Source organism: Phodopus roborovskii, unplaced genomic scaffold (genome assembly GCF_943737965.1).
Source record: "Phodopus roborovskii unplaced genomic scaffold, PHOROB, whole genome shotgun sequence".
Lineage (NCBI taxonomy): Eukaryota > Metazoa > Chordata > Mammalia > Rodentia > Cricetidae > Phodopus > Phodopus roborovskii.
In genome coordinates, this window is record NW_026126525.1 from 35,418,010 (window position 1) to 35,442,909 (window position 24,900).

General features: G+C 38.9%; 1 protein-coding gene across 6 annotated transcripts in view; it reads right to left on the reverse strand.

Annotated features, from left to right (window-relative positions):
• N4bp2 (NEDD4 binding protein 2) overlaps positions 1-24,900 on the reverse strand; it is a 53,419-nt gene that overhangs the window by 19,286 nt on the left and 9,233 nt on the right. For 2 of the 6 annotated variants that reach the window (XM_051198514.1, XM_051198511.1), the window contains exons 2-9: positions 16,334-17,498; positions 14,618-14,742; positions 12,723-12,811; positions 9,519-9,595; positions 5,360-5,515; positions 2,100-4,447; positions 1,441-1,526; positions 1,056-1,101 (exon numbers count right to left, since the gene is read on the reverse strand). In XM_051198514.1, the coding sequence (XP_051054471.1) occupies positions 1,056-1,101; positions 1,441-1,526; positions 2,100-4,447; positions 5,360-5,515; positions 9,519-9,595; positions 12,723-12,811; positions 14,618-14,742; positions 16,334-17,487 (4,081 nt within the window). In that variant the 5' untranslated portion in view covers positions 17,488-17,498. Of the gene's footprint in view, positions 1-1,055; positions 1,102-1,440; positions 1,527-2,099; positions 4,448-5,359; positions 5,516-9,518; positions 9,596-12,722; positions 12,812-14,617; positions 14,743-16,333; positions 17,499-19,443; positions 19,535-21,355; positions 21,612-23,340; positions 23,410-24,900 lie in introns of those variants that run through there. The other 4 variants (XM_051198510.1, XM_051198513.1, XM_051198509.1 and 1 more) reach the window with 4 other exon arrangements.

A 24,900-nucleotide genomic window follows, 5' to 3' on the forward strand; every position in this document is an offset into this window, starting at 1 on the left:
TTTTTAATTATTTGTATTAATTCTTTGAAAATTTCACCCATTGTTTTGATCATATTCATCCCCTTCCCCATCTCCTCCCAGACCCACTCCCCACCCCAATGGACCAAACCTTAAGTCTTTCTTTCACTTTTTAAAGTCCATCAATATTTACAAGTGCTGCCAGCATACTTCTAGGTGAGTGGCCAGTTTTCTCTCTTGAACCTACACGAGCCCAGGAACCCTCACCCTGAACTTCTTTGCCTTGGTTACAGTGTGGAATAGACAAAGAAGTACTAACAGTGCTCTTTCTCCATAGGTCTGCCATGACAGAAACCAGTGTGACAGTACTGTTTAAGAAGTCATCTGGAATCAAGGACCTCCAAGTTGGCAGGATTTACTAAAAGAACAGGTTTACCTTTGTACTCTGGTATCAATAAGGATTTGAATAGCCAAGAAATAATTCTACAATACTATCAAGAAAATGAACCCAATTAGTTTTTCTCGATACAGAGCACTTTGACAGCATGTATAGCTTTGTTCACTTGAGACACTTCACCCCAGTCATGACAAAATACAGTGCACAGCCTTAGTTTCTCTATATTTCTACTCTGCATCAAGATTCAATGTGAAAAATTTTTTGAGAGAAACTTTATTTGTAGCTGGGCATGGTATGATCCCAGAAATCAAAAGGCTAAGAAGGAAGCATTGTGAATTCAGACCAGCCCTAGCTATAGAATAAGACTGTCTCAATAAATAAACACATAAAAGACAAGTTTTTTTTTTTAAAAGGGGGAGTATTTTTTTCATTTGCAAATCAAAACAGAAAAACTCATATTTGAAATGTATTAAGACAGGCTCACTCCAGCCAGAGGTAGTGGCACACACTTTTAAACCCAGCACTCAGGAGGCAGAGGCAGGTGGATCTATGAGTTCAAGGCCAGCCTGGTCTATAGAGTGAGTTTCAGGACAGCGAGAGCTGCACAGAGAAGCCCTTTCTCAAAAAAACAAAACAAAACAAAGAGCACACTGCACAGGTTTCAATATCAAGACAAAGTCAGAATATGTACTTTATTTACCTTGCACACACTTGCCACAAGACACCTCCTCCTGTCTCTGTCGCTCCTAAACACAAAGGCAGAGCAAAGGTTAGCAAAGAACAGTGCAGTGGGAAACAAAGCAGCTTTCTCTAGAAATCAGTTCTTCTTGTGAACTCTAAATCATTATGAAAATTAAAACAATGAAACTATATAAATGAAATTACCAAGAATAGCTACGTGTGTGTGTGTGTGTGTGTGTGTGTGTGTGTGTGTGTGTGTGTGTGTGTGTGTGTCCACTTACAAAGCTCTATTTTTTAGGATTTATTTTCACCATTTTTTTAAAATTTCGTGCATGTATGTACGTCTGCATGTGGATACGTGTAAAACAAATTCAGGGAGTTCTTCATACAAGGAAGTTACCAACCATTACAGAGTCTCTCCATTTCTCATGAATCACTTTAGCCAGATTCAGATCTATATGAACCACACAATCCTCAACTGTTAAAGACCCTTGTGAAGGGAAGAAAAAGAAGAAAAATATAATCATTACTCATCAAACATTTGCAGAAAATGCATAATATTCAATGTTGTCATTAATCCCTAACACAGTTCTATTTACTTGAAATGTTTTCATGTTCTATGTCATTGTTTTTTGTACAAGTTGGGTCAACATGCAAAGCTTCATACCAATTTATTTAAGTTGCTCACATTTCCATGCCTCAACAACAGTACAATCCTTTAAGACTTTCAATAACTGTGTTCTAGGAAATTACTTCCTGCCTTTAAATATATCTGAAATAACGCCAAAAGACACAAAGTTCACTTTTGCAAATAAATGTGAGGCAAATACTAGAGAAAACTTTCAACATATTCATAGATATAAAATTCTATATAAATATTCTCCACTTCAAATTGTTTTAAATCCTTTAAAACATGTCATGTCAAAAATAAGTTACTGTGTAAAATTATGTGACATAAATTACTGACAAATTCAGCCAATGAAATAGTTTCAACTGAAACAAACTTCTATATACTGTTTATTTACACACAAACACACACACAAATAATTTACTTTTTCCTTACCTGAATCAATACCAACTGGGCCAAATAATTCATTAAGTTGGAAAGCCAGCTCAGGGGGTAATGCCAACTCCAGACAGTCTATGGTCAGAGATTTGGCCATCACTGGTGTGGGATTCACTACCTCAGTTTTATCCTCTTCACTAACTCCAGCTGACAAACTAGTTCCTGGCATCAGAATTTTCTCCATTTCCCGTTTATCATCACTGATAAATTCTTCCAAGTCTCCAAATTTCACAAAATCCGCAGGAAGATTTTCATTTTTCTTTGCTTCCAAAGAGCCAGTAAGATAAACTCCTTCATTTAATTCAGGATTTGAAGTGCTCCTTGCAGAGTTTATAATATCAGATAAATTTAAAAAAGAATGAATACTGCCTCTAGTCTCTGTGGCTACTAGATTCTTTTCTACTTCACTGACATCTTTAAGAACATTAGATTTTGGAGTAGGTGGAAGAGACCGCTTACAGCTGTACGCACCTGACAATTCAGCACGACTGTTAGGAAATATTTCATTACTATTCTTTGCATTGACAGCAGCATTGGGAAATATTCTGGTTATTAATTCGGGGTTTCCAGGATTTACAGCTCTTATCTCTTCCTGCTTTGCTCTCCCCTTTTCTGCACCACCACCAGACTGTGCATTAGTGTTCCTGACACCAACGCCAGTATTAAACTCTGACACACAAGAGTTAGAATTTTCTGAGGTTCCTTTGTGGCTAATAATTTCCTTCAAATCTAACCCCATAGAAAATGGCCCAACTTGTGACTCATCATAGGATTTGGGGGGATTCTCAACCTCAGTATCCTCACATAATTTTGTCTCAGAATCCAACAAAAGGCTTGTGGCCCAAATAATATCTTTATTACATCTCTCATATAAGTCTTTCAGGGCTTCTAGGGAAAATGATCCAAATAGTTTACAAAGGATGTTAAGATTCTCAGACTCGTCGGCACTGGTAAGCTCACTCTCTTCCACATATGTACTTTTATCATGCATTACTCTGTATGGAATTGCTTCTTGAACATTTAATTTGGTATCAACAGGAAAATCTTTTGGCTTAAACCCATCTAACTTTCCTGTTAGCACTCTGACAGAATCTGAAACACTGATTTTATTCTTTTCTAGTTTCCACAAGAGAGCAAAATCTTGGGGCTCAGTCTGGGCACATGTACTTGTGTCTACCCCAGAGACAACCCCACACACTCCCACTGCTAGAGACTGAGGTCCCACAACTCCAGGAAGAGCTGCTGCACTACTGGAAAAGGGAAGAGGCAGTGTGTGCTGGCTTGGAACCATTTTACTCAGGGAAGTCTGATTCTCATGAGTTGTTTTATGAGGCAGCATCTCAGATCTTCGAAGGGTAGAACCCAGAGATTTCAATTCTTCGGGGCTTGTGCCCCAATAGGCCTCATGTGTGGGATACAAAGGTATTTCACCCATGTTGTCATTAGTTCCAAATTCTAAGTTGGGTTCATTTAAGCCAGCTTTTTGTATTCTTGATCTGTGCTCTCTCTGAGCTAAAGAAGCAGATGAGGGCCAGTCACCCACAAGGCTGAATGAGGTTTGCTCAGTACTTTCAAAAGTATCATACTGACAGCTACTGGACACTTCTGAAAGACCATCATTCCCATGTGGAGATCCTCGCTGCTGGATATGATCTGTATTCACAGACACCCTAGTATCTAACACTTTGTGCGACTGAGGGCGATTACATTTTTTGTCATTTTGTACAGATAAACCTTTTTCAGTTTTCCGGTTCCTTTTGGTCCTCTGGCTAATTGTCTTATCAACTGGCCAGTCACCAACAAAATTTGATGGCTCATGTTTTGGAAACTTTTCCAAAGATGATTTGCTTTTTTGTTTTCCAATGGTCTTTTTCTTTCCTGTTGTTCTTTCTTCCAGTATTTCAGGAGGTGAGGGATTTCCACTTTGAAGTGTCCCTGTCCCAGCACTTGCAAGCTCACTGGCTTCTTGATTATTCTCAGCACAGTAACTACCTGATGATGCTCCATCTGTTCGACTCCAAGCATCTGCTTCAGCATGCTCTTTAGACACTAGTGTGTCTTGCTCTTTCTCACTCTTGTCTGTGGCTTGACCTCTGCATTCAGAGTGAGGAAAACAGGTGTTTGGGGCTTCCCGCAAGAAGGGGCTGTGTACACTGTGACCCACAGCACTCATTTCCTTTCTTCCTCTGTCTAAACCTGCACGAGGGATAGGAGTAGCACTCTCTGGGAACACTGCTTCTTTGGCCATGTCAAGTGTCTTCTCCTCAATTAACTCTAAGTGCTTCGAAGATGTGGGTAACACATTTTCTTCTTTTTCAGAGGTAACAACTTCGTTGTCTCTTGGGCTACAAGACATTTTTTGAAGTGTGGTAAGAAGTCTTTTCACAGTACCATTAATACTGTGATTTAAACTAAAGAAACATTTAGCATTTATTCTAATTATTCAAAAATAAATTACATGAAAGTTATAAAGCCTGGGATGGGGATGTAAGTGAGTAGTATAGTTCAGAGGCAGGGTACCAGCCCCACAAGTGTGGGGCCAGTCCTGGAGTTCAATCCCCAGACTAATGGAAGAAATGTTCAGGAGCTAATCTTACCTTTCCCTAAAATACCAAAACCACAACCTTTCCTTCTAAGACCAACACATGGCATTCTGTGCAGCACACACAATGCAAACTGAGTGGAACAGGACCCTCAAGTTGTCAGTCACAGTGCTATGTGTTGACTATCCCAACGAAGGTTCTAAATGTGCTCACCTAAGAGGATATTACCATGCTGGCTTCTTTCACATTCATAGCTTAGCACAGGCTACAGCATAAAGACCTACCTCTAGGTCCATCTGTCATTTATTACAAAGGAACCTTTATTTACAGAATTGTTTCTCAACCTGTGGGTCATGACCCCTTTGGGGGAATCAAATACCCTTTCCTACAGGTCACCTAAGACCATCAGAAAACACAATTTTCTTACATTGCAATTCATAATAATAGCAAAATTAGAGCTATGAAATAGCAACGAAGAGAAAAAGGGAAATACTAAAATAAAAAAGAGGTGTATTCATATAACCACAGACTCACAAGCTCAGAGAGAAAATACTCTCATCTTTCACATGAATTTTTACTTCTCTTGCTAACATCCTCAGCTGACTCTAGATGATACATGCAAATAGAAGTAATTTCAAAAGTCTTCGAAATTATCATTAAAAACAAAACATAGCTTCAAACTCAATGTTTTGTACATAACATACTTTAACCTACCTAGCACTTCTGTCCTCACAAGAGTACGCACACAACTCAATCCGCTCCATTCTCTCAGGATCTGAGGAACTCATTATTATCGGCACCGACACAAAACGTTGGTAGTGCTCCAGCATTCTGGCTATTTTCTCTTTGCTTACTCCATGAATGTTACGCCTGAAAATGCCAGGGAACAGAAAAGTGGGAAGAATGTTACAGGCAACCAAGGGGGGGGGGGGACAAAACAAAGTCCAGAAGAATAGTACGTTCTTATCTTTGTATTCGGCACTGGGGATTGAACTCAGGGTCCAGGGCATTCAAGGTAAACACTTGACCACTGAGCTATATCCCTAGCACCATTAATAACATATTCTAATGTGTGATTATGTAAGGACTGCAGAACTGGTTTTTACATAATACATATTCTCTAGTGCTAATTTCATTTTTGTCTCATTTTGTTTCCAGAGGTTTGTTTGCATTTGTTTTAAGATGTGGTCTTGCTATGAAGCCTGGGCTGCTGACCTGAAACTTGGGATCCTCCTGCCTCAGATTTTTGGATGTTGGGATCCCACCACCACACCCAGCATGGTCAAGCTCTCTTGAATTGCCATTTTATCAATCATCCTACACAATTTTTCCCAGATGTCCTTTACTAATTCAGGACAAAAAAAGAAAGACTTCAATAACCTTAAAAGAAGTTGTTCTAAAGTTCTGCAATAACTAATAAATAAATGTTTGAAGAAGCTCATAAAACAATGACTGTCATTTCAAAGGTTTTAATTAACTATGAGCAATAAGTATCCTACTTTAGTGACTGAGTAAATGTCCCAAAGTGCCTTCTTCTTATAATAAAACCAGATCCTAGCTAAATCAAAACAAACACATTTTATTACATTTTCAGTTCAAACAATATTTTTAAATTTCTAAGATATTATCTCTGGATGCCCAAATATAAAGTTTATTATTTGTGTTTCCAGTCTTACTCACTTCCTTGTGTGGTTTTGTTAATGAACTTGCAGTTAGTTAACCCTAACACGGGAGTCCTTAGGTCTCAGACTAAGGATCTTTCTGAACTTGCACTGCCAGGAGGTTGGGTGTTATGCTTTAGTCCCTCTTGGGTTGGTTTCTTAATGAAAACACCTCAGTTGTTAACTCTCTTAACATGGTCAAGACTTAAGACTAATATTAGTGTTTGCCTCTTGAGTAATTCTGGCTTTCATATTTACCTACCTCGATCTTGTCTGGTTTCATATCACAGAGAAGCAAAGAGATAGAAAATATGAGAGAGGTTAAGAAACATAGACATAGAGGCCAGAGCAAAAAACTGGTCTCGTATACTACTGATTCAAGTCTGAAGAAGAGAGGAGTGGGATGAACAAAAGCAATTTAAAGATAAATGCTGAGATTTTTCTAGAACTGATGAATGATACAATGTCCTGATTTCAGAAGTCAAACAAGATAACAGTATAAGAAATCCATAACTAGAAACATATGCAGAAATTGTCAAACACCAAAGAAAGAGATGACATTAAGCTAAAAGTTAAAAAAAAAAAAAGGCCAGTCATATGAATAGAATGAGAAGACTTAACAACAGTAATAGAAATAAAACATATTATTACCTTCAATAACAGACACTAGCTAACATCCCAGAATACGTACAGTAAGTGTCTTAGAGGAAGGAAGATGACAAAAAGTTTTTCAAATGAAAATTTAAAAAGCAATAGTTTCACACAAACAGACCCTTACTGTAAAGAAAAGTTTAAAGGTAAACACCAGGCAGACAAACTCTCAGACTGAAGAAAGATCTTTGCTGCACTGAGAAAATGGAGCACAAAGGGAACACTTGAACAAAAACAAACACTCATGGAAGTTGACGGGGCCTATCACAGGGAAGCTGTTTTAAAGCCCTTGTGTTTGTGAGCAGCACAGCCAAGAATGATTTAACTTAGACTTGAGTTCTGCATAGTGAACATGTAAAGTAGTCACTAAAAAAAAATCAACAAAGCATATATAATTTAGAAACTACTATAGAAGAAAACGAACTTAAATTTCAAAAACATGATGAGAGAAACTATATATATATATATATATATATATATATATATATATATATAATTTATTTTCATAGAAGCCAGGCATGGTGTTGCACATGCTTTAATCCCATCACTTGGCAGACAGATCTCTGTGAGTTTGAGGACAGCATGGTCTACAGAGTCAGTTCCAGGACAGCCAAGGCTACACAGTGAGGCCTTGTCTCAAAAAACAAAACAAAACAAAACAAACAACAATCATAGAAAAGATAAACAGAAGGTGGCTAAATGCATGACTAACAAACACCCATAAAAGAGCTGCTTCATCATTTGAAGCGAAGATGGGACTGAGCACTATGGTGTTTGCCTGAAATTCTAACACTTGACAGGTGGAGGCAGGAGGATCATGAGTTCAAGGCTAGCCTGGGCTACAAAAGACCACCTCCAAACCCCTGCACCGCCCCCGCCACACACACATAAGAAAAAGCCAAAGTAGACAGGAAAAAAATTTAAAAACCAGCCACAGTAGGTACATAAATACATAAGCATTAAGGATATTAAAACATTGAAAGTAAAAGTATGAAAAGAGAAAAATTCTCAAATATTAACTAAAAGGATGCTGGTACAATTCTATTAATTTGACAAACCAGACTTCACAGCAAAAATTATTCTTAAAGACAAAAGAAAAATCATTGGAAAGGGATAAAGTCCACTTAATTAGAGTACCGTCAAAAATTATAAGCTCTTGGGAATTTCAACTACCACCCTCCAAATATATAAAGCAAACACAGGTGGGTCAACAGAGAGAAACTGATGGGCAATTTAACAGAGGTAATTTTCAACATACTATCTCACACTGGAAGAGTTCACCATCCATCAACAGAAACTACCCCACAAGAATAACCAAAAGAAAAGCAAACACAGAAAGCTATAGAACACACTAGACAGTAGAATTGCTAAGTATGACTAGAGACCATATTAACACAACATAACCAGTACATGGTGGGGTTTTATATGCATGTGTGTGTTGTATGTGTATGAGTGTGGACATGCCACAGCATGCATGTGGAGGTCAGAGGACAATTCACAGGAGTTGGTTCTCTCCTTTCACCATGTGAACCCTGAGGATCAAACTCAAGTCCTCCAGCTTGGTAGCAGGTGCCTTTGCTTACTGAACCCTTTCACAAGCTCCAATACATATGCTCATTAAGCAAGTATGGAACATTTAATAAGTGATCATTGGGACTGGTTGTGGTGACACAGGTCTCAAAACCCCAGAACTCAGGAGGTCCAGGGGTAAGCAGATGTATGTATGCATTTGCAGAGCCACCAGGTACTGATAGAATAGTGGAAATTCCAACTAAGAGGAAACATTTGTTTTTTGAGACAGGGTTTCTCTGAGTAGATAGCCCTAGCTGTCCTGGGGCTCGCTATGTAAACCAGGCTGGCCTGGAATTTGCCTGAATTCACAGAGACCCATCTATCTCGGTATCCCCAGTGCTGGAATTAAAGATATACACCACCAAGACCAACAAATGGTCTTCTCTTAAACAACATTTTTTTAATTCAAGACAAGCAATCAAATAAAAAGTAAAGGTAGGAAACAGAAGTACCTGCTATCTTTCCCTCCCAGTTTCCGGTATTCTAGAAGCTCCAAGTACATGGCTCAAGTGTACCAAGCACCAGGGTCTGTTCTAGTTTTAAATATTAGCGTATAACTAACATATAAAACAACTGGAAATTTCTTGGCCATGTATTATAAATCCCCCAACTTTTCATAAAACTAGGGATAAGGCCAGCAAGGTGGCTCAGTGGGCACAGGCACTTGCCTGATGATATGAGTCTAATCCCTTGGGCAGAAGAGAAGTGACCCCAAAAAGTTCTCTCCTCTGACCTTCACACAAGTGACATGACATGTGAGCCTGCACTCATTTATACACATGTACACATACACATAAGCATTTTTAAAATAATTATTTTTAAATGAGATAAAATATACAACAATATAAAATGTTACCAATTTTTAAATGGGCAAGTCAAAAATCTAATCAGTTGTTTCACTCATCATTTATCAAGAAAAAAAAATCTAGATAAAATTTCAATCACTGTTGTGGAATAAAAAACCATGTCAGAAAACCTCCAAGTTTTACCTTGCAAGTTCTTTTGGTTTGAACTTCCACCATGTGTCTGGTTCCCGGAAAAGGACCTTATATTTATGCTTCTGAGACTACACACAGAAAAGACAAAAAGGAATGCAAATAATTTTTTCAATAAATGCAATGTTTGCAAATTTTATCACATTAAAAATGAAAGCCCTTCACAGGTGACCCAATCAGCAGATCAAGAATCTATCTGCTGGTGTTGGGGGGGCGGGGGACTCAGTGATTGAGAGCACTGGCTGTTCTTCTAAAGGACCCAGATTCAATTCTCAGCACCCATGTGGCAGCTAACAGCTGTCAGGGAATCTGGCATCCTTGCACAGACATACATGCAGGCAAAACCTCAGTGCACATAAATATATCTTTAAAAAAAGGATCTATGTGCTCTCAGAGAAATGGTAAAGATTATTGGGAGGGTTTGCACTGCTGCTGCTACTACTGTTCTGGGGGTGTTTGTTTTAAGATAAAGTCTCAAGTATCCTAGACTGGCCTTGAACTTGCTTTGTAGAAAAGCTGGAATTACTGTTAACCACCACATCTGGCTCTTACTGAATGTTTCTGTCTCTTGTAAGAATCACTACAAGCTGAGAAAGGGGACACAATCATTTTGCAAGGTAGAAGATTCTAGTCAAAGAAAGAGCAAGAAGCAGGAGCACTTGAGGCTGGAACTACTTTCTATCTTCTATTTTATTCATAATACTTTTTCCTTAGCAAACATCAGAGAACACAAAAAGAAGGGCAAAAAATGGAAAACTCAATCTAGGAGTCATATCTAAACTTTCATCCTCTTCCTAGGCCTCCTGGCTCACTCTACAGCCCTAGTGGTTGAAAGAAAATTGCCCCCAAAGAGAGTGTTAGGCACTATTAGGAGGTGTGGCCTTGTTGGAGTAGGTGTGGTCTCTTTGGAGGAAATATGTCACTGTGAAGGTAGGCTTTGAGGTCTCATATATGCTTAAGATACCACCAAGTGTCTTGGTTCACTTCCTGTTACCTGCAAGAGGTAGGACTCTCAGCTGCTTTTTCACCACATCTGCCTGCACAAAGCCATGCTCCCTGCCATGATAAGGGACTGGACTTCTGAATTATAAGCCACCACCTCAATTAAATGTTTTCCTCTAAAAGAGTTACCATGGTCTTTTCACAGCAGTGGAAACCTAATTATGAGACTACCCTAGAAGACTAAAGTGGGTCAAAATTTAAAAATTGAAATAAATTGGAATAAGGAAGAAATGGGATTTTATCCAACCTCTTTGAGCCAGCAATTTATTTCCAAAACTTTGTTATTGATAGAGGTAGGTAGATCAAACATGGATAGATATATTTGTATTTGTATACCAAGATATTTTAGTTCACTATTATTTATAATAGCAAAAGAACAAAAAAAGTCAGACTATTAATATGTATTTATAAATAAATGAGGATATAAACATAAAATAACTTTTGTTTTTTGAAGACAGGGTTTCTCTGTGTAGTCCTGGCTGCCCTGTAATTCACTTTGTAGACCAGGCTGGCCTGGAACTTAGAGCTCCACCTGTCTCTGGCTCCTAAGTGGCGGTTTACAGACTATCTTATTCATGTATTTCACGAGGGAAGCAGATCTCATTACAGATGATTGTAAGCTACCATCTGGAAGAGCAGTCAAGTGCTCTTAACCACTGAGCCATCTCTCTCCAACCCCCAAAAACATCGTTTTTAAAATTCTTTATTAAATGAGAAAATGAGAAACATCCCTTAAAATAAACTGATGAGAAAGTAAGACAATTTTTACTTGGGGAAAAAAAAGAATTATTCACACATTTGTACATGCACAGAAAACACCTGGGAAGATTCTTTAAAAATTACTTTGAAAAATACTTCTCTCTAGGAAAGGGAACTTTAGGCATTGTTTTGAAGTTTGGGTATTTATCAAACATGCACACGTGTCAGGTTCCAAAGAAACTAGAAAAGGTCTCACTCAGTACCTGTGGCTCCTCCCAGCACTTCTCACCCTACCCCTACCTTGAACCTCTCCCACCCAGAGGCTGGGCTTTGCTTCTAATTCCTATCTAACTCAGCCATTTTGGTTGGGTGAACTCTTGGTTCCCATGTACTCTCTTGGCCCCTGTAATGTGTATGGTTTTTCCGCCCATGGGCGTGGTCAGTGCCACAGAAGGAGACAAAGTGAATATCCCACTACAGGCCCCTCTTCTCTCTCTTCCCTCATAGCTCTGGTCTTGAGACCATGTTCAATCTGAACTCCTCCTCCAGACGCCTCTGACTGTTCTCTTCCTCATCATCTACACTGAAACCTTCTCCTCAACCATACCATGGAGCAATAATAACCTCATTTCCATTCAATATTGTTATAATTAAAACCTGTTGCCAACAGCTGCTTATTCCATGTTTCAGAGCTCTAGTATGGCTGTAGTACACCCATCAACCACAGCACTTTTACACTGCACCTAGACCTTCCTCAGGAAGAAGAGACTTGGGCAATTCCCTCTCTCAGACATTGCTCATCTTTCTCTTCCTTTAAATTAATTCCATAATTTATAAATACCATCCACTTATTTCTCTCATCATATTCTACTTTCCATGCACCAGCTATTTAACAGATCTCTTTTGTTTGGGGGGAAAAAAAAGGCCTTTAATCCCAGCACTCTGAAGGCAGAGGCAGGTGAATCTCTATGAGTACGAGGCCACCCTGGTCTACAGAATGAGTTCCAGGACAGCCAAGGCTACACAGAGAGACCCTGTCTCGAGAAAAAAAAAAAAAAAAAAAGTACTTTAGCGACTGTTTCCTGGAACTTGACCTTACCCAACCTATGACCTTGATTTGTTTTCAAGAATAGTCTAACCCACCCAGACACTCCCTGATTTCTCCTAATTATTGGGGGAGGGGGGTGACCACAAGATTTTTTTTAAAGTTTTAAAAGTTTTTCCTTAGACCAGGCATTGGTGGCACACACCTTTAATCCTGGTGCTCGGGAGGCAGAGGCAGGCGGATCTCTGTGAGTTCAAGACCAGTCTGGTCTACAGAGTGAGTTCCAGGACAGGCTCCAAAGCTACAGAGAAACTCTGTCTCTCTTCTCTGAAGACCAAAGAAAACTCAGTTCAAGGCAAACCAGGATATTCTCAAGTGCTTGAGATCCCACTTGTGAGATTAACATCCCCTCAATGACTCCAAACCCAATATTACAAACTTATGGTACAAACCAAAGCAACATATGGCTTCATTTCCCATGCCTGGAGGTTTGTATTATCTATGATTACTGGAGATACCTTCTTCTCAAATGCTTCTTTTGCTGAAAAATACAATACAAAAAAATGACATTGTTTTAATAACATTAAATACAGGGTGAGCATGGTGGTAACAGACTAGGAGTCAGGTTCCCTGGTAGGCAGACAACAGAGAGAAGGGCCATGGCTAGGTAATAGTTTCCAAGATGGCCAACTTCTTCCTCACCCTCCTGAGTTGAGACAAAAGCTAGCAGCTTAAAACAAAGGCTGGCTACACAGCCTTTTGTCTGCCACCAATAGATCTCCACTGACAACTGACTCAACCAGTTCAATGCCTGGGTCACACAACAATTCTGAACCAACCAACCATCCTAGCTTTCTTCAAACTGGCCAACCATAACTTAGGAGAGGGAAACTCTTCAGAGGCTTTGAAAATCCCAGCCCTGGAGAAGAGACTGGGTTTTTCTCCTTCCAGTGCCCCCTCTGCTTTGCAGAGGGTATTTTTCTATGTATGCCTGCTGTAATTTAAGAAAAACAGCCCATGAGAGAAAAATGCCATGCAACAGGGTTCAAGCAGAGGGGTGCTTTATTAGGAAAAGGGATCATAAAATAGAAGTGGAAGGGAGAGACCAGCCTCATGAGACAGTAGCAGGAGAGAGGAAAGAGGGAGAGGGAGGGAGAGAGGCAGAGAGACAGAGAGGAAGAAACAGACAAGAGGGAGAGAAAGGCAGAGGAGGAGGATGGGAAGTGGGCAAAGTCCTTTTAAAAGGGAACATAGTGAATAGGCTCTTAGTGGCAACAGCTGAGGGCCTATCCTGTGAGGACCCCACTGGCTAGCCAGTGCAGATGCCTGAATACTAACAATGCCAGTTGTTATATGTGTGCCCAAAAAAAATGCCTTTCTTAAACTGTTGCGTGCCTGAGGTGCTCTGCTGCTGCCTGTGGCACTGCAGATTTTCCTCCTTTTTAATTCTTTGACAGACAAAACAAATCCAACCAAGACCCCTAGACTGTATCAGTGGCAAGTTCCAGAACACTGAGAGCTACATAATAGAGACCCTGTCTCAAAAGACCAAATACGTTTGTTGTCGTTTGTTTTTGTTATTTGAGACAAGGTTTCTGTGTAGTTTTGTAGTCTGATTTGGAACTCACTCTGTAGACCAGACTCTGCAAACTCTGACTATGTAGCTCTGACTATCCTGGAACTCTCTATGTAGACCACCTGCTTCTGCCTCCCTGTGCTGGGTGCTGAGATTAATAGCATGTGCCACCTTGCCCAACTTAGGTATTGTCTTTGGTGGTTCTCCACCTTACTTTAGAGGCAGGGTCTCTCAATAAACCTGGAACTCACCAATCTGGATAGACTGGCTGGCCAGCAAGCCCCAGGACCCTCCTTGTCCCTACCTCCCTAGCACTAAGATTACAAGCACACATCACCTCTGACTTTTATGTGGGAGCTGGGAATTGAACACATGTCCTTGTACCCTAAAACCTAACTTTTAATTCTCATTCACCTCTTATTGTATAACATGAGAATTACTCTTTGTTTGTTTGTTTTTAGAGACAAGGTTTCTCTGTGTAGCTCTAGTTGTCCTGGAATTCACTCTGTAGAGTAGACCAGGCTGGTTTCAAACCTGGCCCTGCCTCTGAAGTGCTGGGATTAAAGGCAGGCATTCACCACTATACCTGGCTAACTACAAATTCTTCAGGGCTCTTCTGATTGGCCATAGCTCAGTGGTAGCACATTTGTGTGGCATGTGTAAGTACCACAAAACATAAGTAAACAAAGTTCTTTAAAGAACTACATCTCTCAAAAAAAAAACAGTACTAAAGAAAGTTTTCTCTTTATACACAGGTAGACCTGCACTTACCTCGATTCTGGTTCCATTCATGGGCTTCTCCTAAGTACTTTACATCAAACTGGTACTGTCCGTTTATATAAAAATAATCATCAGTACTAAGAATGACTCCACTTGGGTTATCCTCTTGCAAAGTCCTATGAATGACAAAGGGGATTAGTTTCATTAATTTTATTTCCAACATTCTCTCTTCTTTAATAGTGATAATTGAAATAAAAATCCAAGTAATAACATTTAAAGGAGCAATAAAATTCAAATAAATTACACTGGAAATTAAGCAAAAAGTTCAACACTTCAAAATCAAACTAAGCTAAGACAGGTCTTACTTTGTTTTATACAAATTATTCAGAAATACAACTTGGTTTTGTTTTATGAAACAGAACCTGTGCAGTCCAGGCTAGCCTCAAACTTACTATCTAACCAAGGGTGACTTTTAACCCTTAGTCTTGCAGTCTTTACATCTCAAGTGCTGAGATGCAGGCATGACCTGGTGCTTTTTTTCTTTTAAAAATGCACACATCTGAGCTATCTAAATAAATAAAACTGTAACCACAGGCTGCAGAGATGATGGTTAATGCACAAGCATAAACTACTTGTCATGTAAGTAGGAAGTGTGTTCAGATGCCCAGGACCTATGGCAAATGTTTCGTGGGTATGGCAGCCTCCCAGTAATTCCAGTGCTTGGAAGATGGAGACAAGAGACACCTGGAGCAAGGACACTAGCCAGACTTGCTATAGCAAGCTCTGGGTTCTACTGAGAGACCCTGACTCAATGGAAAAGGTAGAATGGAATGAGGAAGACACCCAAAATCAATCTGTGCCTCCACACATGTACCTGCAAATACACATGGACCCAAACTTATACAAACACATACATATATAAGAGAAAAAAAGTGAAACCACACTGTGGGATCCCCTTCAGCTTTTCTCAACTTCTCTGTCTTTCAGGATCAATTCTTAGCCTCTGTCTTCTACCCTTATAGTATAATAAAATTACATTTTTAAAAAATCTATCCATGACCTTTCCAATAAATCCTAAAACCTTGCTGTTCCATCCAATTTTTTTCTCATGTCACAGGCTAATGCTAATTTAATGATATGGACCGTACTCCCACTTGTTTCTATGAACAATATAGCTCCTATTTTGTGGCAAAAACTTCTGTCCTCACTCTGAAACCTAGGTCTACAATCTATCACCTTTTAAAGTATTACCTTCATTCCATTAATTTCATAAACAACTGCTGTAACTTTCTATTAATACTTATAAAATTGTAATAATTATAAAATATCAAGTAACATTAAATTACTTTATATTGCTATTACTTAGGCTAGAGATGTAGCTCAATTGGTAGAATGCTTTCCTACCATGCACAGGGTTCTGGGTTTGATCCCTGTTATCACTATCAGCTATGAAGGCACACACCTGTAATCCCAGCCCCAAAGGGTTTAGAGGCATGAGCTTGACTACAGTACCTGTGAGCTTGAGAACAGACTGGGATACAAGACCCTCTATCTCAATAGAGACACACACATTAAATCAATGAGAAAAGCCTATGGCTACCAAAAAATAAATTTAAATTCAGGAGGAAAAAGCAAATGTATCTTAAAAAAAGTAAAGAATACTTGAGTTATTAACCACCTGTTAAGCAAAGTGTTCTGTATATTCACATTAGCTATAAAAATTCATGCATTAATACTTTTTTTTTAAATGTCAATAAAACCTCATACCTTGCCAGAAAGGACTTCCCCGAGCCTGGCAGCCCTCTGAGAAGCACGAGAACTAAGCCAACGTAAGATGTGGTTTTCTTCCTCACAGGCTGGGACACTGGGCCCTCTTGCACTTGATAAGGACTTGTTCCCTCGCTGTTTCTCCATACTTTTGTTGGGGAAGTATGGGAGATCATGGAGGGTGGAAATGTGTAGTTGACAGGTCTCCAGTGTGCAGCTGTGGTTACAACAGGTGCTACAAAGCCATGATTTCCTTGAAAGAGGTCAAAAGCAGGAATCATGGGGTTCCAAATTGGTGGAGGTGGCGGAGGAGGAAGGAGTAAAGGGAGAGGGGTAAGAACTGGGCAGTAATTCATATCCTTCCCCTTTGGTGGCAGTTCAGGATGTTTGTGTGGCTTGAAGCTGAACCCTTCAGAGGGTACAAAAACATCAGGCATAGAAGCAGATTTCTGATCCCCAGTGGTACCTGGTAAATCACGACCTGCACTTTGCAGAGGAAGATTTGAAGGAACCTGAGGTTCACTGGTACCCAGATCTACAGGGGTTTGAGAATGTTGTACACTAGGACACCCCGGTTCTAAAAGATCTTTCTGTCTTGGGCTAAAATTGCCACAACCTAGAGCAGAGTCATTTGTTGGATTTAAAGAGTTACTGAGAGGTGGACCTTCTGGGAAACTACCTTCTAATGGCAGTGTGCTACCCTTTGTGAAACTTTCAGGCTCACTCAAAACTGAATTTTGTGAAGTCAGTGGGTTTGAACCTGGTGAAGCAGCAGAATTGTGAAGAATTTCACTATTTGACCCTGTATTCTGTACAGAAAGAACAGGGGTCATACCATTTGAATCTGAACTCATAAAGGTAGAAGGGTCATTAAAATTCTTAGCATCCTGCAAAGGCAAAAATGAATATACTTGGTCATCAGGAGACGAGTTCAATTTCTCAAAAGCATTCTGTATTAAAGAATCCAAGTCTTCAGTTAGCTGCATATCCAAAAATGAATCCAGTTTTGAATCCTCGCCGTCGTCTTCAGGAGGACGCATCTCCACTGCTGCATTTCCTGACACACCTGGCCTGTCCTCACAAGCAACACAAGTTTGTGAAGGTGACTCTTCCATCTTGGCATCAGCAGCAGATAATTCTAATAGACAGTCCATGGCATTTTCAACTGCATGAGAACAATAACAGTAACAACAAAACTACATATATATATATATATACTGAAATGTATCAATATCCAGGTCATCTTTTAAAAATCAACACTAATAAATCAAAATCTACATTAGAGAAGTGTCAATGACAGAGCCATGGAATGGTGTTCTTTTAAACTGTAATAAATGACTGTCAATTACAAATTCCTGACAAGTTTAATAAGAATAGACCATATTATTATATATATATGAGTCATTTATAAAGGTCATAGAGCCAGCTTACTCATTCAACAGTTATTTACTTACTGGATGTCCTATTGAGGATAAAGTATTTTAAGTATGTATTCTCTTAGTTAACTTTTTTGTGTATATTGTCCACACTATGTTTTTCACAACATAAAAATTATATGCATCAGAAATAGTTTGTACAGAAATGAAGACATTTTTAATACAAAGGATTTTATAAAGTTTAAGTGGACTATGAAGACATACACATAAAAATATAACTACATCATAGTATAAATTAAACAATGTGAACTTTTAATAATGTGGAAATACTATAGTGATAGAAAGGAGAATAAGGAAAGATTTCACATAAAGTAATATATGATCTGGCACTTAAAAATCAAATTGCCAAACAAGGCAAAAGTTAAAGCCAAGCCTGAAAATACAAAACTGCCTTTGGTCCCAGCACTTGGAAGGCAGAGGCAAGAGGATCTCTGAGTTCAAAGCCAGCCTGATCTACAGAGTGAAATTCAGGACAGCCAGTATAAGGATTCAGGCATTATGCTGGCCTAACCCTGTCACCTGGCAGAATGCACTCAGGCAGTACTCTGTTCAGCTCAGGGTTCCATGAATACTAGTCTGCAGGCAGGTGTAAAGAACCCCTTTAAAAGTCAGATCCCTGCCTACTTTTGCTTCTTTCTCTCTCTCTCTCTCTCTCTCTCTCTCTCTCTCTCTCTCTCTCTCTCTCTCCTCTTCTGTTCCTGGTGCCTCTATGTCTCTTCCCTTCTCCCTCACTCCCCTTTCTAAACTCCTCATTCAAGCTCTATCTGCCTGGCAAGTTATTCCCTCCGCATTGGTCACCCTCACCTGTACGGAACCTGCTATGCTCTCCCACGTGGTTCCTTACCTTGGGACCCCACTCACTTGGGACCCTCACCCAGGACCACTCCTTCTCCACCTTTTATTCTTATAATTGTAACTAAAGAACAACAGCCAGGACTACATAGTGAGACCCTATCTCAAAGAAAAGAAAATATAAAACCTGTTTCAAGTATTCAAAGAAGTTGGTTGGAGAATGGATAAAGGAGGAAGATTAAAAACAAAACAAAACTGGAGGAGACTGGGTAAAACTGAGAGGTCCTATATGTCACACTTTGTTTTCTAAGGGAATGTAATGAAGGAAAACTTCTAGCCACAACATTTGGGCTTAGGAGCATTACACAGATCACCTCAATGAATTTTCAATTAATACTGTAAGCTATATTGTCCTAGAAAACATAAAGAAACTGAAGCTCAAAAAAGTACTAGAACTACAGCCAAGTCACACAGTAACAGAGCCAGGGCCTGTGTGTCTGACTGCAATGCTGAGCTCTTGTTCCAACAGTATCAGAGAGCCATCAGGTTTTAACTATGTAAGAGCTAGGGATGCTGCTCAGTGGCAGAGTGTCTGGTTAGAATGCTTGAGGCCCTGGGTTTGATAATAGGCACCTCAAGAAAAGAAAGTGATTTTAAGCTACTGAAATTTGGAGGTCTTTTTTATTTTATGTTTCTGTTTAGTGCTGTTTTGTCTTAAGGAAGACAAACACGGGAAAACACAGCACATAGATCACAGCTCTGTTCTGGAGTCAGAACACCACCATTTAAATCTCTACGTGCTTGACAGGATACCTGAAACAACTAGCTAACTTCCCTAAGCCGACTCTCTTGTTTGTAATAGGGGGTAATAAAAGTACCTACCTCATAGGTTGATGTGGGGGTTAAATGAGATAATCCATGAAAAGTGCTGTGCACAAGGACTGGCACCTAGTAAGCACCCAATTAATGTTCCCTTAAGAGAAAAACAAAGAGGGGTTGGAGGGGCAGTCCTGGCAGAGACATCAGTTAGGAGAACAGAGCAAAACTTACAAAGGCAAGAAGCCCTGAACACTGAAACAAAGTGTAGGGAAAAAAGCAAACAGAAGAAGGAAAAAAAAAACCTACAAGGTAAATGAACCAAAAATGATCAACTAGAGAACATATTTATAATGAAATGCAGTATAAAGTAAATTATCATGATACAAAGTTAATTATCATTAAATAGAAGTCTTAAACAAATTGCTAGAAATTTAAAACTATGATACAAAAAGACCTTAAAAACTAAATGAATAGTTTATAGAATATGAAAAACAAATACAAAAAATATTCAACATTATTCTTTATTTTGAAAAGTTAAGAAAAGGCACAATTTTATTCCTACTAAAATCTTAAGATAATTATTCGTAAGGCTGAGAAGGCTGTGGTGATATTACACACTGGTATACCTCACTGGTAGGTAATTTAACAGTATATTCCCAAGACCATAAAACTATTCTTTTTTTTATTTTTATTCTTGTTATTTTATGTGTATTCATGTTTTGCTATGGGTATCAGGTCTCCTGGAACTGGAGTTACAGATAGTTGTAAGCTGCCATGTGGGTGCTGGAAATTGAACCCAGGTCCTCTGGAAGACAAGCCAATGCTCATAACTGCTGAGCCATCGCTCCAGTCCCAAAAAACTATTCTTAACCTGTGCTGCAAGAAGTAAGGCTTTGGGGCTAAGAAGAAAAGCCAAAAGAAACAATGAGCCACTTCACTAAAATGTTCTTTGTAATAATGATGATTCATGACAAAATTAAAGAGAAATAACTAAATCAGAATACAACTCACTGGAGCATTGGGAAACCACCAAAGAGAAACACAGAAAGCTTGTTATAAAAAGAAATCTGTAAGAGCACTAAAAACTTTTTCATTATATGAAGTTTTAAAAAGCAGAATATAAAATATCATCAATGCTATTATTTAAGGTACTCATAACATCAAGTATTTATAAACAAGGTCTACAGGAGATCCTGAAAAAGAGAAATGAGTTTGTTAGGACGTAGGATAACATGGTTGCAATTCTACGCTGCTTCGTACATGTATGTTCAACAAATAAAATGTAAAGACAACAAAATTAGGAAGTAAGTGCACTAGTCATTTATGGCATGTTACCTGCTATTCCTTCTGAGCACTGAATGAAACCTGGGTTTTGGTATATATCATAACAGGAGAGAAATGCTCACATCACAGCTCATACAATGACTTAGAATGCAAATTTATACCAAACATTAACAAAACCTTCAAGTCTAAATGATTTTATCTTATAAAAACCATACCCAAAAACAATATTAACTTTTATCCACACGGCCTACTTAAGAGTTCTTTTTGCCTGCAAACATACTTCTAACCAATTTATTACAGTTTTTTTATAGTATACTATACTGAAGTCTGAACCAAAACCAAACAACAAAATAAACCTTCAACCCTCACCAAAAAAGTCCTACCCTATAAGAAACATACTATTATTTTTTATTAACAAATTAGTAAAACAAAGTCAAAGATGTCAGCAACACCAACCTATCTAAAGCAGACAAGAGAAAATAAAATATAGACTGTATCTGTATTCATGCATCTTACAGCTACAACTATCCATTACTTTACAGTAGAAAGCATCTTTATATTTGTCACATCTTTAGTGATACCTTTGTTCATGGGGGATAACATATAATAAACAAAATGAGAACATCATTTTTCTGCATTGCTATTCAGTCTTCTTATAAGATGCAAAGGATTCAAACTAAACTTTTCTCACCTTTAAAATCACATTCAGAAAGCATCAAATACACTACATCAGGATCCAGAGCAGAAAACATCTCTGAGATACTGGTGAAGAGTTCCTCCTGATCAATTTTTGTCTCACACATGGAAGGAAGAGTAGTGGCTGGCTCCTCATGACCAGCAACACGGGACACGACAATTTCCCGAGAGTTTGCAGTCTTCCGCAAAGGAGTTCCCCCAAGACTTTTCCTTTTCCTTGGCATTCTGACTTCCAAAACTAAAATAGTTCCCTTTTTAAAAAAAATTTAAAGATTTTTGACATTTAAATCATAACTCAAAGAAAAAATTGTATTTAAAATCTTGCAAATCCAGTAGTAATAGGACCTAAAATAGAAAGCAAGTAAAAATACTCAGACTACATAATTGTATTTCCACCTCTAAGATGGAATGACATTTCTGTGTAACTATAAGAAAGTCCCACCAACTCTGGCAGCAAAGCCAAAAACAAGTCAATTGATCTCCAAAACACTCCAGTTTTGGCAGTATTGAACATGTTAAAAATTTAAAGTAACAATAACAGCATAATATGTTTCTAAATAATAAATGTACTATTTTAATATCATCAGTTAATCTTTTAAGCATAAAGGGGCCTATAAACATTACCAGAATGCCTATTGAACATATATATTCAGATATCTAATAGGCATCCTAAACTTAACATCTCTAATACTGAGCCCCTACCCCCACCCCCTTAAACCTGCTCTCCTGGCATTCCCACCTTAGTTAATGTAACTCTATCCTTCTAGATGCTCAGGTTAAAATCCTGAAATAATCCTTGCCTCTCATCCAAGTGGAAAGACAACCTGGCAATATAATTCCTAAAGTGTGTTCCTTATCCCCTCACCCCAGACTTGATTACCACAGCCTTTCTACTAGGTTCCTTGCACTAACAAACTAACCAATCACCCCACTTCCGTCCCTTTTCTATCCACTTACTTAACACGGGCAGTAACAGCTAATCCATAGGTTGGATGCCACCTTCCTTCTGCTAAACTGTCCCTAATTTCCCATCTCACTCAGACAGAGCACCATTAAAATAGCCTGGCATCCAGACACTTGCCATCGTGGCAGCACCCTCCCCTAACCGCTCCTTTGCTCTTGCCACCTGAAGCACACTAGGCCTCCTGGCTCCTCTGTTCTTCCTTCTTCAAACAGTTCAGCCATGCTCCCACCTGGTACCTTTACCCTTTGACTCCACCACCTACTTTTCTACCAGGTATCTATCTAGAAGATGGATTTTCTCACCACCTATTATTACTCAAATGTGAACATATTGTTAATTCAGTACAAGATCTTTTCTTGTAGCCCAGGTGACCTTGGACTCCCTATGTATCCAAGAATGACTTTAAACTTCTGAGCACTGGCTACTATCCATATCCAGTAGAATGTAAGTTCCACCGTCTACTTGTTTTCTCTGCTTGGATATGTCTAAAAAATACCTCCAACTTAGCATCTCTAAAATTAATCATCTTTAATTACAGAGGTTTTAAGAGATGACAATCTCTGAAATTAAATGCCTTGATAGTTTTCCCAAAATCTACCTTAAGCACTGGGTCTGGCAAACTTCACCTTGCTCCCACATTCCTACCCCAGCTTGTCTCCACTGCACCAAATTCCTCTAGCATCTACTTCCGACATACCAGCCATAGTAATCCTGACACAACCCAAGTCAGCTAGGATCAGGGTCTGCTCTAAGCTCTCAAGTAGTTTCCCAGGTCAGTCCGAGTAAAAGCTCAAGTTCATGCAATGGTCTGCCTCCCTGCCAGCCGTTCTTCCCACAAGTTATTAGCATTAATAATTCTCACTCTATAATTTTGTTCTCTTTTCAAGTGTCATATTCAAGAATTTCTTCCCTGATTATCCAATTCAAAGTCAAATATCCCACTCCCTCTCTCAATCTTCCCTTTCTAGCTAATCACTCATTGCCCTTAACATCTTTTAGCATACTATAAAATTTACCTTTTAATTAAATTTGTGTCATAGCTCCCTCCACCTTCCAGTAACATGACAGCCACCAGCCACATGTGCCTAAATTTAAATTAATTAAAATTAAAGAAAATTACTTTTTATGTATTATATCAGATATAAGTAGAATTTAGAGCAAAGATTAAGGGGGGGGTCATTGTGTAATAATAAGGACCAATCCACCAGAAAAAAATATAAAACTAAATTCTGTACATCAAAAACATAACTACAAGCAAGGGAGGAAAAGCTGATAGAACTAAAAGGAAAAGTAAACAAATCTCACTTTAGTCAACATCTCAATACTGCACTATCAGCAGTAGAACAACTAGACAATGATAAACCATAATCTACATGACATAACAAGTTTCAACAAACTTCAAGGATATGCTCTATAACCACAGAGACAAACTAAATGTTGGTAACAGAAAGACAACAGGAAAATCTTCAAACAATTGGAACCTGAGCAACATACTTTTAACTTATCAAAAAGACCAAGTCATTGGGCTGGAGAGATATGTCAAATTGGGGAGATAGGTCAACCTATAAAAAAGCCTGGGGCACCGCATAAGGACCTGACTTCAGGCCCCAGGAAAGAGCTCCCTGGCCAGCCAGCCAGCCAAGCCATAAAAACGAAACCCATAAAGACATTACATTTGTAAATTATAGTAATATCTCACTAATGCAAACAAATATTAAAACAATAACAGATAAGCTACAGTTTTTTATCACTGTGACAAAATACTTGTAATAAACTAAAAGAGGAATTATTTATTTTCGGTCACAGTTTCGTGTTTTAGCTTCTGGTCTGGTAGCTCCATTGCTATGGCCCCTATAATGAGGCAGATCAGACAGCAGCAACAGTGGTAGGGAGGCTGCTTCCTGCCAGCTCCTTGAGGAAGACCTGAGAAGTGCTAGGACACCTTTTATAGTGATGCTGCCTCCCTACTCTGCACCTACTTCCTCCAAGCACGGACCCACTTCCTAGTTTTCACCCTGTTTAATTAATGCCAAATTATGAATTGAGCAGTGAACTAATCCAATGATTACATCAAAGCCCTTATGCCCCCATCACCTCGCAAAGTCCATGTCCACCAGCTAAGGGCCAAGCCTTTAACACAGAGCACTCTAGAAACTTCATATGTAAACTTTAACCACTTAAGTTACATTAGGGACATAAAAATGCAATGCATCAGTTTATTAAGACTGACTTTTTTAATGGCTGAAAAATCAACACAACTCCTCGTGTTAAACAAAACAAAGGAAAAATGACAACTCACTGTGTGCACAGGAAACTACACTAATCTGAAAAAATATCCATAGGTGCTCATGCTAACTCAAACAAACTGGAAACAGAAGGAACTGATGAAGGCGCTTTTAAATGCCCCAACTACTGCAAACTGAAAAGCAGATTCTTGCCACAATCACTTTCCTACTACACTGTACCAGAGGTCAAAGGCAGCATGTAAGGGTAGAAGAAAAAGAAATAAAAATTCTAGGGGAAAAAAGTCAGGTGTGACAGGCCAGATCTCTGTGAGTTCCAGGCCAGTATGGTCT